The 17,470-nt window shown below is 39.6% G+C and overlaps 1 protein-coding gene across 5 annotated transcripts in view; it reads right to left on the minus strand.

Annotated features, from left to right (window-relative positions):
* Positions 1-1,753: 1,753 nt before the first annotated feature.
* The window catches only part of plch1 (phospholipase C, eta 1), a 52,874-nt gene continuing 37,157 nt past the window's right edge, over positions 1,754-17,470 (minus strand). Inside the window, exons 11-25 of one of the 5 annotated variants that reach the window (XM_026292905.1) lie at positions 16,526-16,633; positions 14,421-14,576; positions 13,683-13,745; positions 11,889-11,983; positions 10,589-10,686; positions 10,314-10,493; positions 9,430-9,537; positions 9,112-9,236; positions 8,857-8,941; positions 7,994-8,140; positions 7,476-7,555; positions 7,272-7,331; positions 6,414-6,801; positions 5,947-5,971; positions 5,411-5,543 (exon numbers count right to left, since the gene is read on the minus strand). In XM_026292905.1, the coding sequence (XP_026148690.1) occupies positions 5,964-5,971; positions 6,414-6,801; positions 7,272-7,331; positions 7,476-7,555; positions 7,994-8,140; positions 8,857-8,941; positions 9,112-9,236; positions 9,430-9,537; positions 10,314-10,493; positions 10,589-10,686; positions 11,889-11,983; positions 13,683-13,745; positions 14,421-14,576; positions 16,526-16,633 (1,701 nt within the window). In that variant the 3' untranslated portion in view covers positions 5,411-5,543; positions 5,947-5,963. Of the gene's footprint in view, positions 5,544-5,946; positions 5,975-6,413; positions 6,802-7,271; positions 7,332-7,475; positions 7,556-7,993; positions 8,141-8,856; positions 8,942-9,111; positions 9,237-9,429; positions 9,538-10,313; positions 10,494-10,588; positions 10,687-11,888; positions 11,984-13,682; positions 13,746-14,420; positions 14,577-16,525; positions 16,634-17,470 lie in introns of all 5 variants that reach the window. The other 4 variants (XM_026292897.1, XM_026292873.1, XM_026292888.1 and 1 more) reach the window with 4 other exon arrangements.

The following is a 17,470-nucleotide window of genomic DNA, read 5'->3' on the forward strand; positions in this document are numbered from 1 at the left end:
CACAACCCAAAATTACTCCTCTCTAGAGTGACAGTGGAAAAACAATTAAATGCTAGAAAGTAAATAACTTGCTTAACGTTAGCAGAGTGGGTGTGTATATGTGTGTACAGTATGTTTATTATAGATTCAATCTGCAAACATGGGTAACATTAGTGGGTTGTTGTCAAGTAGTAAGAAAAAGTAATGATCAAAATATTAACTTGAGACACAAGTTCTTACTTTAACAATGACTTGAGTCCTATAAATGTTAAAACCATGAGTAAAAGAAAACCCCTTTTCCCACATTTAGTTTGTGTGGATATAATGAATATTATTTCAGTATAGAAATCCCTATTTCCAAGCTTTTGAAACAACTTTAGAAAACCTAAACAAATGAAAAAAACCTTATCAGTTTTTAAAAATTTGTACCACAGAATATTTCACTGAAAATTAATTCTCTTAAACCATCATATTTTAGAAACTCACAATTGGTTTTCTTTCTGAATGTTTCTGACTTGACTTCAGTTAACAGAGAAATAATACCAGCTCTCAAATGTTTGCATCTTTGGCTGCTACAGTAGATGAACCAAATGTTGCATTTGATACATATCCAAACATTTAACAATGTGCATATATATCCATCAACAAAGGCAAATAATGTAAATAATAATACCCAATTAGGGTATTATGATCCAAGTCATAGTCTAACAACCAGTGTATTTAAGCTGGAAGCTTTCCTCAAGGTGTTAAAATACAACACAGTTATCAAAAATTGTTGCTGCTTAAATTTTACTAAAGCAAATCTGTTTCTGGTCAGAATACTGTATGTCCAGAGGTTTTGGGGAGGCCCCTGTTAGTCCTGGGTCTTTAGACTTGTCCTAACATCCCCCCTCCCTAGTCATGCATTACTACACCCATGACTATCTTCACAATAAAATATTCAGATTTCAAATCAGAAAGGCCTTATCAACAATAAAAAAATCCCTTATGGAAAGGAATTTCAAAATGGTATATGAATTTAAAGTAAACTATATAACTATATAAAAATCAAACTGAAAACACCAAAACAAATATTTATGGTGTTTATTCTTAGCAAATTTGTTTCCATTCCTCATGGGGACATTACATTCATTTCCTGGACACTTGCCCTAACCTTAACTACTACGTCCCTAACCCTTACCCTTACCTTAATCCAAACCTAACAGGACTTTTTCACCTGGACGACTGAGGACCTTTATAGACATATCCTTATCCTATATCCTATAGACAATCCTATACTGATACCATGATCTTTAAAACTGCTATTCATAATGTTACATCAGAGTCAGTTTTTAAGTCAGTTTTCAAAGTTATGACTAGTTGCAAACCTGACAATCCATGTTGTGGACACTAGTTATGAGTGAAAAGTTTTGGAAGGCTACTTAATCTGGATACACTGAAAATCAGAGAATAAACAAGATCAATGCGGATGTGTATTGTGTTCTTTTCTCAAAGGATAGTGTTATGATTGGTCTATAAGACCAAACAAAGTCCAGTAGCTTAGATTGAACCAGGACGGGGAATTGTATTCCCAGAGCAACAGGTGTGCTGTTTGTCAGTCCTATTAGACATATCTATTGTTCATTTCACAAGCAATTACATCCCATTATGTTTACTGTGTCATATGGGGAATGATTATGTTGTTTTTGACTTAATCATGAATTTATTTTGAGCCTGTGATGCATTGTTTGGTTACTTGTTGCCATGTAGCATTTTGAGTAAAACAGGAAGTACGACATTTCAGTATTTTATTGCATTGGTAGGAAAATGCTCACAGTTCTCAGATGAGCAACAATACAAAGAATAAAGGATGGTATACCACTGAAACAGTAATTAAAAAAAACCTGCAGCTTGGCCACCCTCCCCTCCTGGGCCTGTGTAGTTGTCACTCTGTTTTTTTTTTTTTTCATTCCATTAAGTTATACAAAATAAAGTAACCAGAGCCAACAAGAGATTATTTTTGCAGTGGGTATCAAAGCAATTATAAAAATAAAAACCTTTAAACTCCAAATCTTTAAAATTTGCAATCATCTTTTCAAATTCTACAAATCATAGAGAGCAACAGGTCCAAGCACAGATATTTATGTACTGTATTGCACACCCAAAAAAAAAACATGCCTATGTCCTCTGATGTATCCAATGAAATTATTTTTTTCTGTGCAAATGTTGTTGGGCAATGCAACATCCGCTGTGTAAAGTGGTGCATAGTCATGCTCGACATGTTCACAAGTAACATGCACAAACATAAATGTACAATTAGAATTGGTTCTCAACTAAAATCCATTTTGGATTAAAAACTATGACAGGGATATTTACACACAACACAAAAAGGGAAATACCACTGAAAAGAGAAAGGAAGACTTATATTTGTTCTTTGAAAAGATGAATCCCATCTATTAAAAGTAGATGTTTGGTTATACTACACATTCAAATGGAAAAGAAAGACATTCTCTCTTTGCTTAAAACCCAATTCTTCTTTTTTTGCTTCATAGCCAATGTACACGGTTTGGACACTACATCACAGGGACAAAGATAACACGTATCTGTACAATCAGTCTAGGAATCCATTTGTAGGGAAGCAAAACTCCCAAGTACATTTACACATTAAGCAGAATATAGACAATACACTGCCAGACTAGACCATTCATTAAATAGTGGACATTTCATACAGGAAATTCATGCTGTCAGATCCAACCATGGATATGTGATGTTTCAGACAATATATATTTTTGTTAGAAATATCCCAGGCTAAGTTTACAAGGGAAACCTACTGATCTGTGAATGTGTTAATGATCGATGACAAGTATTCATTTAATTGATTCTTGACCCTCTGGGTTTTGCCGTAAAGATCCTTAATGTCAACCTAGATTATGATCAGAGCTACAGTCTGAGCAGAAAGTAGACCTCAGGCTCTGATGCTGACCGGGAGGAGTCTGCAGCTGGAAGAGAGTTGTCGGTATAATACTGATCTCCATAATGATCCCCGTTGCCATAGAGTAACGATGTGCAAGCTCCTTCAGGAAGGCCCCTGTCCTCCAGCTGACCAAGGTAGCCTGCTATGTAAGAACCAGTTGAGTGTCTGTTAGCTGGTGGATTTTGTGAGGCTGGTTTATTCCTCAATACGACCCCACCAATGCTGTTGGCACTGTTGATCACCACACCTGTCCGAGACTTCAGAGCCTCTTGCTGTCTTTCACGGGCACGGCTGTTAATGTGACGCACTCGACTTTGGCTCCGAGAAGATAAGCGACGGGTTAGGAATGGAGGGGAATCATCTATATCCAATGGGACAGCAGGAGTTATACTTGTTGCCTGTGGCTGTGACACTTGGGTTTTAGCTTCTTGATGCATCTGAGGAGACTGGGGCCTATCTCTGTCACTGTCATCCCCCTCCAGACTGACCAACTTACGCAGCTGTTCTGTAAGTGTATCACAAGAGTGTGACTGGAAAGTTACTTCCCCCATGGTGCCCATTTTCTTTTGCTTCCTCATGTGGGGGGTGATGAAACTGCGACTAATAATGTGGTATTTGCTCTGGAAGTTGCATGATATGTCTTCAGAGGTTAGGTCTCCCAAAGACTTGGACTTACATGGGTTGGGAGCTATTGAGTCTATGGCAGCAGACTGGAAATGTGATGATAAATTTGAGTGCAGTGATTCTCTGGTCTCAGCCTGTGACTGGTGCCTAAAACTGGGTGACTCTTGATTCCATGACTGATTTAAGGTTGGTGGCCTTGTTTCACTTTGGCTGTGTGGCTGGGTGTGTTGAGATTTTGATAGGGGCATTTTGCAGTCATAGTCCAAATGGCTGCCCACTGCATCACAGTCTGGTAAAGGTGAATACAGGTCTCTGTCTCTAGAAATGTTAGTAGACACAAAGGTTTGGCCAGGGAAGCTTTCAGAGGAGGGGAAACCATTATGGAAACACCTCACTTGCTCCCTTTCCATCTGTTTGTTTTCTAGTCTGTCAGACCTGCTTAAAATCTGGCTACCACTATAGGTCCTCTGCTGTGTATATGAACTGCTGAGGTCTCTGCTGTGGTTAAGGGCCTTACAATTGTTTTGAGGACTGGGGTAGCTGGTATGACACAGTGGACTAGAATTGGAGGGTCTACAATTGACTAGTCTGTGGACAGGAGAAGGCTGGTGTTGGTGATGACTGGACAGATGATAGGAAGGTTGATTTCTTGGGGTGGGAGACTGTGAACATGTTTTGTGAGGTGCATGTGAGAGGAGATGTTGCGGACCACAGAATGATGAAGGTTTATTTTGCTGCAAGTATTTGGGAGTGGACTCATGGTTTTGGTAAATAGCATGGCGTTTAGTTGGAGTTATGAGCCTCTCCCATTGGCCACCATGTCTCGGTGAGGTCAGCATCACGTCTAACGGATCCTCATCAACATTTATCTCCACTTCTGCAAAAGCACGTCCCCCTGAGTCATGGAAAAACTGGAAACAACTGTTGTTTACTGAGGAGTTCATGTACTGTTTAGAGGTACCCCACTCCATCTCAGGTACTGATGCTGGGGGATCATACACTTCCTCATATACACTCTCCTCTGCCTCCTCAATTTTTTCACCTGCACCCTTCTTTATGCACATATCATCCCTGCCCAAACTCTCCGCCTTCCCTAAACCTTGAACCACCTCTGCTGGAGAGGACCCCAAGCTGTTTGAGGGCATTCTTTCTATAGTGTCTGCCTGAACATGGAACGACTGTTTACTCAGATTGTACACTGATACAGGCAACAGCACCTCCTCATCAAGAATGGTGTACACCTCCTCAAGTTCAGCAGTTTCAGGGCTGGAGAGGAGGGCTGGAGCAGAGGCATCTGCCTGGGAAATTATCAAGTGTTTCGTGTTAGGAGCAGCTGTGTTGGTTGTGAGAGGAGGCCTTAAATCTTGCAGCGTTTTAGGGATGGTAGACCTGAAGTTTGAGTGATTGGAAGGAGTGTGATCATGAGATAATTTAAAAACGTTATCCTCAACAGTGCTTTCAAATTTACCAATAAGAGCTGAAATAGAGCCACATGTATCTTGCTCATTTCCTAAGGACACGGCATCAATGAGTCTGGAGATGGCGCTGTCATGCAAAGAGCTGGGACTCTTTGGATCACAGTCCATATTCACAGGGGAAAGAAGTGCCACAGAGGTGGGGCCATAAGAGGAGGATAAGGAGACTACAGGTGCAGCTGTGAATGCTGTGCTGTTTGATGATGTTTCAGGTTTATCTGACCTCATGTGGTCGTTTCTGCAAGGTGATGCCAAACAATTTTTTTCTGTTCCTGTGGAGATTATCTTCGATGTGCTGACTGCATTCTGTTCCGTCTTCTGGTAATTGGCGTAGTCTTCCTCCCGTCTTACCTCCCCTCCACCAATAACCAGATACGAGGTCTCCGCTGGTTGGTCAGTTTGTTTAATTCTATATTTCTGAGAAGGGGAAGAGACGTTTGGTTCAATGGAGAACGATGATTCAATGAGAAGGTCCACAGAGGAAGACTTGGGCCTGTTGAGGGGATAGACTCCTGTGGAGACATATAACAAAAACATTAATAAAGACTTAAAGAATCATATTCTCCCATTTGATGTTTAACACCGAGCCAACCAACAATTAAATGACAACACAAGGCAACACAAGCCAATACAAGGCAATAGCAATACACAGACAAATGGGTCACCATGTACAACCATGATAGGGAAAGCTGGAAAATGAGGCTGTGGAGGTTAAAAAAAAAAAAAAAACACAAGAATCCATGTTTGCGAACATTATATTAGAAAAGAGATGGTCAAAATAGGATTGGTTCAGTCAAATGGGATCAAATGATACAGCAATATATTTCTCACTTTCAAACAAAATACACTGGGTGGACGCAATACTGGTATGTTTTTGAACAATGCAACCTTCAGACAATAGGTATTTTAGATTACCTGCAGGAATATCCTAGTCAGTTCTCTACTATAAAGAAGGACAACAAATGAAGATGGGACAGAAAAGGCATGTTAAAGTATCGTGAAGAGTAGGCTGTAATGTCAGTTCACAGGGTTAATGTACATGTGTTTTAGATAAAGCAATGGAGATCAATTTGCAAAAGCAATTGCAGGTAAAATGCACCTTAAGGACATGTCAACTTCAAGCACTGTATTTAAAAAATGTAGCATTTTTGTCTTACAGTTTAGTGAAAGACTTGGATAAAACACTATAACTAGTCCCAAAGCTGATTTTATTAATGTCACACATTGTTGTGGGATGGTTTATGTTAGTATTGGATAATAATTTTCATAATTTTCTAATATTTCTGTTAATGAAACTTGTATGAATGGAATTTGGGTCGAAGTTGGATAATTCTGTAACCTATTCTGGCCTCTTTTTTTGACTGGGATAAGTAAATACCCACCAATGACAGTGTCTGCACCCATATCATGTTGCTCCTTCTCTGGGGAGCAGAGGGATAGCTGCCCTTGAAGAAGCCTGTCTAAGGGCATGGAAATAGGCCTGTGGATGAGTGGGCCTCGGGCCTGAAGACGCTTCTCCACCCCTCCTTCTTTCCCTGAAACGCCCTCTCCTCCTGCTGCCATGCCTGTGCCATTTTTTTGGTCTGATATTGAAGCCACCGACTCCGATAGCAACATCTTGGTCTTCTTCCGTCCCTTTGCCGGGGCACTGGCTGTACGTCTCAGGAGGTGATCACTGATGGAGCGTTTCCGAAGGCCACTGGAGTTTGTATCCACTGAGGACTTGGAAGAACGATTAAACAAACCCCGGATACCTCGCAGCTGATGGCCCTGAGGGTGGTAGGACCAGAAGAGGAGGGACATATGAAGGGAAAAAAAGATCAGCAAAGAGGAAAGGGAATATGCTTCTCAGACACACATCATCAACACGTGCACTTCGCACATAGACTGAACACGAGATTTCACACATTACAGTTTAAAAAGGGTGAAAACATGTCATGTAATGAATGTAGTTTACAGCAGTTGCATGCCTTTTTTGTGCACAGCCAATAGATGGCACTCTTACTCCACAACACATGATATGTAAGAAGCCGGTGTGAATTATGCAGGCATTAAAATACTTTGTTGACAATGAGAGAACAGCAGAAGAAAAAAAAGAATTATGATAAAATGTCCCCATGTAAGCAAACTGTTTAAAGCAACACACAAACAATGAAGATACAGCTGAACACAAGCTTCACTTTTGCATCATGCATTACTGTTTCATGCAGCACCACACAGAGGCTAGGGCATCGGGATACCTTGTTAGAGCCTAGAAAGTGCATTATGGTAAAGCTGGGGTTCAGGACTAGGGGACTCCACTAGAAAGACAAAGGATTGAAGGAGCAACAAGAAGAGAGAAACATTTTTTTACCTCTGAAAAAAATCCCCTCAATTGACAAAAAGATAAAAAGACGCTCACAGAGGGAACGCTGCAGTGAACGCAAGGACTACACAGCACTTACCTTCCCATAGACATCGTGTATTGACACATGCACAAAGATGGAAGCCTCGGTCAGTCCCTCCAAGTAAACATGTCTGTAACCTGTTGTTAGACATGAAGCGAGAAAAGCGTGTGAGCGAGGGAATGCGTCAAAGAGCTGCACTAGCTGCCATCACACTGGTGATTGTGTAGCTGCTGCCTGAGGAGAGGGGCATCAACAGTTCAGGGACAACTCTGATGGATGTGGACAACAAAAATAACCTGCCATGCCACAGGTCTTTTACTGTACAAATCAAAGAAATCATAATGCACTACATACAAGATGATGTGCCCCATAGCACTGCCATGAGGGAAATTCTGTGTTTATAAGTGTGTGAGCGTGAATCAGTCTATTTGTGTTAAACAGCAGAACTATAATGATTCTAACTGGCAGTGACAAAGTTGGCATGACCTTCATTCATACGCAATTGACACACAGTTTTTTTTTTGTTTTGTTTTTTTTTTAAGATAGAGCTGAAGACACAGTAATCCAGTACAAACCAGGCATCAGGCTGCTGAAGGCAACAGTTCGTTGGCCAATAAAGTCCCGTCCAATAGGGTCATGGTCCCAAACAAGGAAACGCACCAGAGCCATCTCAGCCATGTGAAGTGTGAAGGACAGAGATTCCTCCCAAACTGGATTAAAACCTGTGGAAAAGACATGCATACATCCCTATCATAATTATATACTGACACATGCAGAAACTCCATCTCATCAAAACAAAAAGAAATGTTGTAACGATGAGTCAACTGAAGTATTTCATGGATCAATGCCTTGCACACTAATCTTATATGTTGGCTCTATAACCTTTTCCAGTGGAGGTTTTTACCCTCCCCCCTTGTGGGTGCCCTCACTTGTGGGAGCATGTTAGGGGTGACACCAGAGGGCCCGTCTGTTCTGTATCCTTATCCCTTTAATTAATTAATCTGACTTTTGATCCCAGCAGTGCTCCGGAGCCCAAAGAAAAATGCAGCATCTGTGGCTGTAGCATTTTTCATCAATTATTCAATTATTCAAGGGGGTGAGATGCCATCAGATTTGAAATTGGTTGTATTTCTTAAATGCATTATTTTTAATGATATTTACATAGTACTATGAAGCCATATTGCTCTTTTCAAAGGATTAAAAAGTAAAATGCAAAAGCAACAAAAATATAAGTAAGAAAAAAATACAATTTCATTCTAAACTATTCAAAACACCAACAGGAACTAGTGGGTCATCTATCAGGAAAAAATGGGAAGCTGAGAAGAGGAGGCTGCTAAATCCCAATATGGTTTCTAGAGTTAAAATCATTTTTCAGCAGCTTTCCATTGTAGTACATTGTGGTGTTGTTCAGGTTGATCACTGTGTGTGTGTGTCTAACCATTGTCATCAACAACTCGTGTCTGCTCCTTGCAGCAATCAACTGGCAGGCCGATGATCTCCACTTCTACAAATGGATCAATAATCTGACAGAAGACAAAGGGTGATAAAATTATGTACATTTTATTTTATACTGCTGAGTATATATTTTAAGAGCTAGCTGAAAATCTCTAAGTAGTCACATATAATATTATATGTGTGTGAAAAAAGGAGTATAGAGAAAAATAAAAAGACACGTGTTTTAGTGTGTTTTTACCTCTCCACGGTCACCAAGCATGGAGTCTGGCGGTTTGGGCAACTGCTGTCCACTAATGATCTTAAGAACCAGCTGCTTTTTGGGGTAAGCCGGAAGAGGGTCATCACTGAATGGGTTGAAGGAGCCTGAAGGAAATAAAGCAAAGCAGAGGAACAACTGTGAAGTGCAAAAACAGTTTTTTAATATTACCTACTATTGCGTGGATCCAATCACAAAAACAACTAAACATTATTGTGCACACCAGCTTTTGTTTGCATGGGAAAACAATGAGATACACGTGTTTGTGTTTGTGCTTGCGTGTGTGCATCTACTCTGTACCTTTACACATAGGAGGGGGCTTGAGGACGTAGCCAATGCCTCCGTTCACCATGAACTTGGCTCTGTTGAGCTGCATCATCCTGCCCTCGGTCTGGTAGTTCAGAGCAACTGAAAGAAAAAAATATGAAGGAGCTTTTAATTACTTAAACATCACTAAACCTCCACCCATGTGCACCCACTGATTCAATTATTATTCAGATACTGGTGTAGTATAGATAAACAGTGAAAATCAGTGAGGAGGCTCGGTAGTCATATAAAGATTAATTAATCCATGAAGACTGTTTGTCTGTACAATCTCCAAACCTTAATTAGGAAAAAGAAATGAGTAAGGAAACAAGCAAGAAGAGCATGTATGTGAAAAGACTGAATCATAGCTGCTTCAAATCCAATAAGATTCAAAGACTGGTTTTTGAATATTTTACTTCTTTTCTTCCATGACTCAATTTCTATTTTTTCATCCCAGGAATGGTGATTTCGTAGAAATTAAGAGACCAATATGGATCAGTGAAAATAAAAAACAGAAACAAATGAATTGGCAGGGAGAGGCAGGCATTCCTTGGATTTCCTGAAGCCTTTTATTTTCACGCAGATAAAAATATTTATTCTATTTATATTATTTTTATTCCAACTGTTTTTCAGTTAGTCTGCATGTTCATACCCATAGCCTCAGCACACATTAGTCAACTACACCATTTGTACATTTGTAGAACTGAAATGTGTAGTGATGATGGCACAGACAAAGTCCGTTTGTACATGTGTGTATGTGCATGCAATATCAATGAATGCATAATGACAGGTATGTGGCTAAAGGGAAGACATTTGGTGTTTCATTAACAGACAACCTCCATGCAGGTTAAAAACTGAAAGTGACAAGACTGCCTTACCCAACTGACAACCCACATTCCAGTAAAACTGGGGGTTGAAATTGGACGAGTCAATACGATAGGCTGAGGGATAAATCCGTGACAGCTGCCTCTGGTTAAAACCCAGGAACTGCTCGGCTTTGTGGTTGACCAGAGACTGGGCTCTGGTCTCGCTGAATGACAGAACATCACCTGGAGTACCTGAAGAGAAACATGGGTTAGGCATGAGGAAATGTTTCCAACTGCAATGTACGTATTTGCTTGCGCGTGTAGGTGTCAGAGGTTTTGGTGTTCACCTTCATTCAGACACTCCTGGGAGGCAACAGAGTTGGTGAACACCACCAGGTTTGAGAGATCTCTACTCAGTTTCATCGTCTTCCTCTTCCTTCCACCCCTAAAACCAATTACCAGATGACAAATGCAAGAGAGGATAAATACGAGAGTGAGTGAGATCACACAGATATCAAGTTAAGACATGCACACACTCTTCTACTTATTTAAGTATTTTCAGTGGCAAAAGTAGAGTAAAGAGGAGGACTGTCCATCAAAGAGACAGTTTGCAAACCACATGAAAGAGCATCAGAGGCTAAAACATAGTAGGGACCAGAGCTCATGCAGTGAAGCAAGACTCTCACACATTCAATTTCACATACTATCACACACACACATGTTCTCGTACTCATCCACTGAAACAGTCAATCATAGTCACACAGATGCATGTTTGCAGGAATCAGTACTGTGACAGTTCTTGAGGACATGAATACAGTAAAGGAATACGACCCAGGAAGAGAGACTGGGAAAAAAAAGAGGCAAATGCCTGGGACACAGAATGCGAATGAGGAAAAACACAGCTAAACTCCATACTTCCTATCTTTCAACAAGAGGAAAATGAGACAAAGCTGGACAAAGAATGTATATGAAGAAGAAATGGGCTATGTTCAAGCTGCCAATGAAAACTGATTCAATTTTCTCATTTTGTTTATGACTTGGGTCTATTTTTTAATAACTGTGAATAGAAAATCCATAAAAATGCTTGAGGAAAGAAAGAAAGCACTGCAAAAGTGAAGCTATTCAAAGAAGGGATAGTGGAGTGGAATATGTGGGATGCAATGTAAACAAAACTCAAACTGACATTGGTAGAAATTAACCAATGTCACTTTGTCCACATGTTGAGATACTACACTTGAGTAGTTCGATTTTATGCTATTTTATAGCCCAAAATTTTGAAGGTTTTTAAACAATGGTTACATGATAATGCTTTAATGTTATTGCAAAGTAATAAAACTAACTAACTTTAAAAAAAAAAAAAAAACAATAAAAATCTCTAATAGAAGAATATGTTATTGTTGGATAAAATGTCTAATATTTTACACTACAATCCCAGCCACGAGCCACTGGAGCTGCACGACAACACCCTACTTTGCTGTCAGTGGTATCTCGAGGTTTTAGGTCCATTATTCTTTCCCTCACCAACATAAAGTAGTGTTAGAGAAGCCTTTGTATTGCACTCTGACACCATTGGGGTGTTTAATGCTCCCCCAGCAATCAAGCACCAAACCTCTCAGTTGTCAGAGATTAGTGTTAGAAGCAGGTCACCTGTTGAACTGTCCTCCAGCCTCCCTCCCAGACCTCTCCTGACCGTCATCCTCCTTGTCTGTGTTTTGGCATGACAGCCTGGATTTGGAGTGCCTCTGGATGGTGGGCACACACAAACAAACAAGTTACACTAAAATGAGGGTTTGCTCACAAGTTGAAAAGCAGAAAGGTATTGCATATATCCTTCAGTTGAAATGCTGATACACTTGTATACTGTATGTACACTGCACAGGGGTTGTTCATGTGTCTCAAAGAGTGAGTCATAGAGCGTTGTTATTGTCGTAGCAGTTTGAATGTGTGTTTGTGCGTGTCGGTGGGTGTTCTAGGTATTTTCTATGTTTGTAATTATAGAGAATGTGCATTTGGTGAAATGTGTGTTTGCTTCTGTAAGAAGCTGTCTCTATTACAGCTAAACTGAACTTGGGAAGAGGATAAGGGTTGCAGTAATTACAGGGTTCAGGCTGCTTGCCAACAGATTACATGCACCCATGCATGCACACATACATACACACACGTGGGAGGATGCATAATATGCAAGGAGGGAGGCATAAAAGAACGAAGAGGGGACGTGTGTAGGAAAACAGGAAAGAGGAAAGTAAAAAATAAGCAAATGGACAGAGAAAGAATGTCAGTGGGAAATAACAGGCTGAAAACTTAAGCAATGTAGAGAATACCTGTCACAAACACAATTGCATAGATATGATATTGATGCCCAAACCTGAATTATATTGTACAAGCAACAACAAATTAGAGCAACACTAAGTGTATCTCAGGAAAAAAAAAATCTCAGTCAATTGTACTGCCTTTATCTGGCAGCCTACACCATTAGCACCCTTCAGAATAACAAAGAGAGAGGATTTAAATCAAGACAGTACATGCTTTAGTTCACCATGTTTAATTCACATACTCATAACACATGACCTTACTGCATTGATCTGCTGTGTGGAAGCTAAGTGTGCCAGTCCTAAATATGATAATGCAACCTATCACATGCTGAGGATAACACTACTGAGGGTGTTCTGTATGTGTGTCTTTAAAAATTCAATGTTTAATATTTACAGGGATCTATTAACAGAAATGGAATATAGTATTCATAAATATGTTGTCATTAGTGTGTAATCACCCAAAAAAAAAAAAACAGCTGTTGCATTTTCTTAAAATAAGCCTTTTAAGAGCAGGTCTCCTTTCACAGAGGCAGCCATGTTGTGCTGCAAAGGCTTGTTATTTTAATCAAAAAGTATAAACTTGATATAGTTTTGTTTTTTAATTTTGCCCAAAGAAGTCCAATAGCCCATATGCAACACCCAGCAGTTACTAGTGGTCCTTCACAAAAACTGTTTGGAATCATTGCTGACCTTTGCTTGCAGACTTTTCTAATCTTAACTGAACCACTGCCTCCTGTCAGCCATCTCAGTAGCTGTTAAGTTGAGTGACAAATGTTAAATTGATGGTGGAGGCTAATGAACGATTTCTGCCTGTCTGGCTGTCCAGTCAGGAGAATCAGTGATTTCACATATTTAGTTTAGAATCTCACAAAATGCAGACCGCATTGGTTTTTTGAGGCCAGTGTGGTGTGTCAGGTAAATAAAGCAACGAAATAGCTGCACACCATTCAATAAAGGTGTCCTGAAGAAGAGAACTTTCTAAAGTTTTGTAATATTGTGGTGCAGTAGAGACATATTTCATTACCTCCTACCCTGCAAGTAAACTAATCTAATTTTGCCATGTGAGACCCCACATAAATAGATCAAGAATAAAAGGGAAAGGAATAAGCTGTCTATCCATGCTCCTCACCTTCTGTTTGAGAGTCGTGATGAAGGATCTGCTTTGGGATTTCCTCAGAACCCCTTTGGAGCCCTAGAGAAAAGGAGGACACATTCAAAGAGTCTTCATGTGTGCGTTGCTTGTTTACAGTGTGGATCATTTCGTGCGAATGTACTAACAACCACATTAGCACCCAGTGAGTCACTAAAACCCTAAAGCTCAGTTGCTGGAGGAGCTACAATAGACATCAGCCAAGAAAAATAAGAAAAAGTAGGAAACTGAAAAAAAAAACAAAATTTACAGCACAGACGACAAAGAGGGAAAAGGCTTTTGAGACAGAATGATACGAAGGGGATCACCAACAAAGCTGGAGTAGAATAAAGAGAACAGGAAACCCTCTCGCACCCACCACATTAAAATGGTTGTCAGGAAACTGAGGCAGCTAAAAATAGCATGAGAGGCAAGCAGGGAAATTAAATATTAAGTAACACTGCAGACATTTAGTTTCTCATCAACTTTGGACTATTTTGACATGCTTAGCATGAAACATGTGGAAATAGAGCTTTTTCAGCAGAGTGGACAACGAAGGTGCTAGGTGTTTGCTCGGTGGATGTATTTGACCTGTGAGTGGTGCAGTAACTACTCCTTTATTTTTTCCCTCCATGACTAATACCATGGCCTAGTTTTATGACTCCTCCCTTATGTTCATTCTCTACCTCTGTTTTCAGGTATGACTCTGCTCCTTATGCAATGCCTTTGGTGCTGTACCTGCCGCAGGTTGTTCTGAAGGCCCTGGTGCGTTGCTCGGAGCAGAGCTCTGATGCTGAAGCTGTCAGTATCTTCCTTGTCCCCGATCCGAGACTCCTTCAAAAGAGAGTCCAGTTTCTTTCTGATGTGAGACTCCACTTGGTGATGACCATTGCCCTGTGTGGAAGAAAACATGAGATACTGTGAGAAAAAGAGCTTTGGCAAGAAAATGAGATACATTTGGAAGTTATTCAATAGACATACTCTACAAGGATATTATTTATAAGCAGGAGAAAATCACGAGGCGTGCTCGTTCGTAGCAAGGATACACATTGTCACCGTTGCCAGATACCAAACACAATCCATGATGAACAGTTCAGTCAGACCTGCTGTTCCAGACCAAACAGCGCCACCTTTTGGCAGGAAAATTAACCACAGATGTAGACATACCGGTGTGCACCACCAGGCAGTTAAACAAAATGCTAATGCTGTTTTTACCCCTGTGTCATCTCCAGGAAATAAGTATTACCTATTCAGTATTTTTCCTATACCCTTATATAGATATTTAAAGAAATAATATTAAAAGTCAATAACAAAAAGTTCTTTACCCATCTCATATAATAGATGCTCTATAGTGAATTGGAAACTGAGATGAATTACTATTTTACAGAATCAGGAGTAAAGTCACCTATCAGCATGTTTACACCTTCATTTATAAACTGCTACTGTTATTATTATTATTATCCTTTATTACAGGTGGCACAGGTTGGGCTGTGTAGAACAATGCATTACATAAATTAGTTTGTTTGCAAACTGTACCAGGTCCATGATGTGTGTTGCAATAAAAGTAAAAATAAAGTCACAGACCTTGTATTCCTACTGGAGGAAAATGATATCACACTGTTAAAGTGGTTTAATGAGCTCAATACAAAACCTGTCATCAGTGGAAACCTGCCACAACCACTTTTAAAATGACAATGATCATCCAAAGTGGCATCTGCAGCCTCATGCCTCCAGCTAAATGTGGAAGAATGATGCCATATTCGATTACACAACTAAACCATCTGGAAAATGTGTTTTCTTGCTTTAAATGTGGTGAACAGGACCCTGTCACTATTCTGAACAGGATTACAAATCACTATAAAAATGGCAGGAGTGAGCTACATAAGCAAACAGCGATAAGATGCCCTGTTGTTTTAATTGTTGCTGCACCACTTATTTAGTAAAAAAAATTCTTTTTCTACCCTTGAGTGTCTTAATAGTAATACCTGCACCATTAAACATTGATTATTCCCAAACACTGCTGTGATCATGATCAATAAAACTGTATAAGTGCCAACATTACTACCCAATTACTGAAGCCATTACATTGAGCACAACAATGTCATTAAAGTCCCATTATCTAAACAGTTTATGGTGTCTGAATCTGAAGGAAATAGGTTTGATCTAACACTGGTCCCTGCTGGTCCAAACTGAGCATGTTTTGTGGCCAGATGCTGTACTGTTATTCCTTTGTATTAATTTGAAAGAACTGATTAAGTGGCTTAAAAAAAAAAAAACTAATTGAGAGCCACAAAAGAAAGCTGCTCAGGCAGAGAGGAGAAATATAGCAGATTTAAAAATATATTGAATTACTGTTATCTACATTTTAAGTAATTCAAAGGAGAATTAACAAAATTATAAATTACTTGTTTTAATTATTCATTTTTATGTAAGATTTATAAATCAAAATATTGTTTTAATTTGTTGTATCAGTGAAGATACAAGTTTCATTTTGAAAATAAACTTAGTGCATACTCGGTCTTAGATGCTGTAGGTGGGAGCAGTTGAATGAGTGAATGGGATAGTACAGCTGTTTTGCACTGATCTAAACTGAGCTTCCTGAGCCACTGGTTATTTTGCACATTTTATGGTCTTACTATGTGAATAGCTTATGACAAAAATTAGAAAAGGTAGAAATATTTTTTTTCCAAATTAATTCATTACTACAAAATAAACACATTAAATGTAACTCCAGAGGTGGATACCAATGGATGGAAAAGGATGAAAACTAGAAAACAAGTAAGAAAAATTCAACCAAGAGGGGGTAATTTGAGTGTTTATTATGGTACATTAATCTATCTTACATTACTGCTCTTGAGCTTGAAGTCATCCTCAATTTCATCAGCACTGTCATCGTCAGACACCTCTCCTTCCTCAGCGTCTGCAGACAGATAGGCAGGCAGACGTTTCCCCTGGGTGGATTAAAGACAAAGACATGGGAGGAGAGTGACAAACATTTCACGCATGCATATGTCTTAAATGCAGCACGGCCCCTTGCTCAGCTCTTTTATATGCAAGAACACCCATAAAGGTTGCACCTCTAAGACACAGTCCTAGAATAATGCAGCAGAATTCAACATGTTTCACTCAGACGTTCACTTAACCACACAGAAGCCTGGACACAAAAAAAAACGTACAGACACCCCTCTTTTTTAATGTGGCTCCTTGACCAGTATCTATAGGCAAAATGAAAGCCATTACAGCCACATATAAACACACAAATATTACAAAACACACAAACAATGTGCAAGCAGCTGCAGATTCCATGGAAAAGCTCCCTGAGCTGCCACCATTCTGAAGGTGTGACTGGGAGATTTTATAAGCTTATAAGCAAGAGGTGAAAGGTTCTCAAAGGAGGGCAAAGGGGGGGAGGAAAGGGACAGAGGAAAACTGTTAGAGGAGTTAAGGCATTTATAGAAAATCAATAATGCTCTTTCAGTTTTGAGATATCTGCCTGGGAAGAGACAAAACCAGAGCTCATTTTCTCAGGGAACATTGCAGCCTTTCTTCACATTACTGATAACGTCAATTTTATCTGGTTCTTATAAGAAAGAAATCAAATAAATTCAGAAGGCTTTTGCTCATCCAGAGTCTCTGTCTCTCAGTTTCTTTGTTTGAGTAAGTCCTGGTGGATAAGGATCTTCTGAGTCTGAGGCCATCAAAGTGAGAGCTGATATTAAAAAAAAAAAAAAAACTTTTTGGGTTTTCTTTCTTTTTTAGGATGATCATATCAACCAGGTTTCACAGAT

This window comes from Mastacembelus armatus, chromosome 13 (genome assembly GCF_900324485.2).
Source record: "Mastacembelus armatus chromosome 13, fMasArm1.2, whole genome shotgun sequence".
NCBI lineage: Eukaryota > Metazoa > Chordata > Actinopteri > Synbranchiformes > Mastacembelidae > Mastacembelus > Mastacembelus armatus.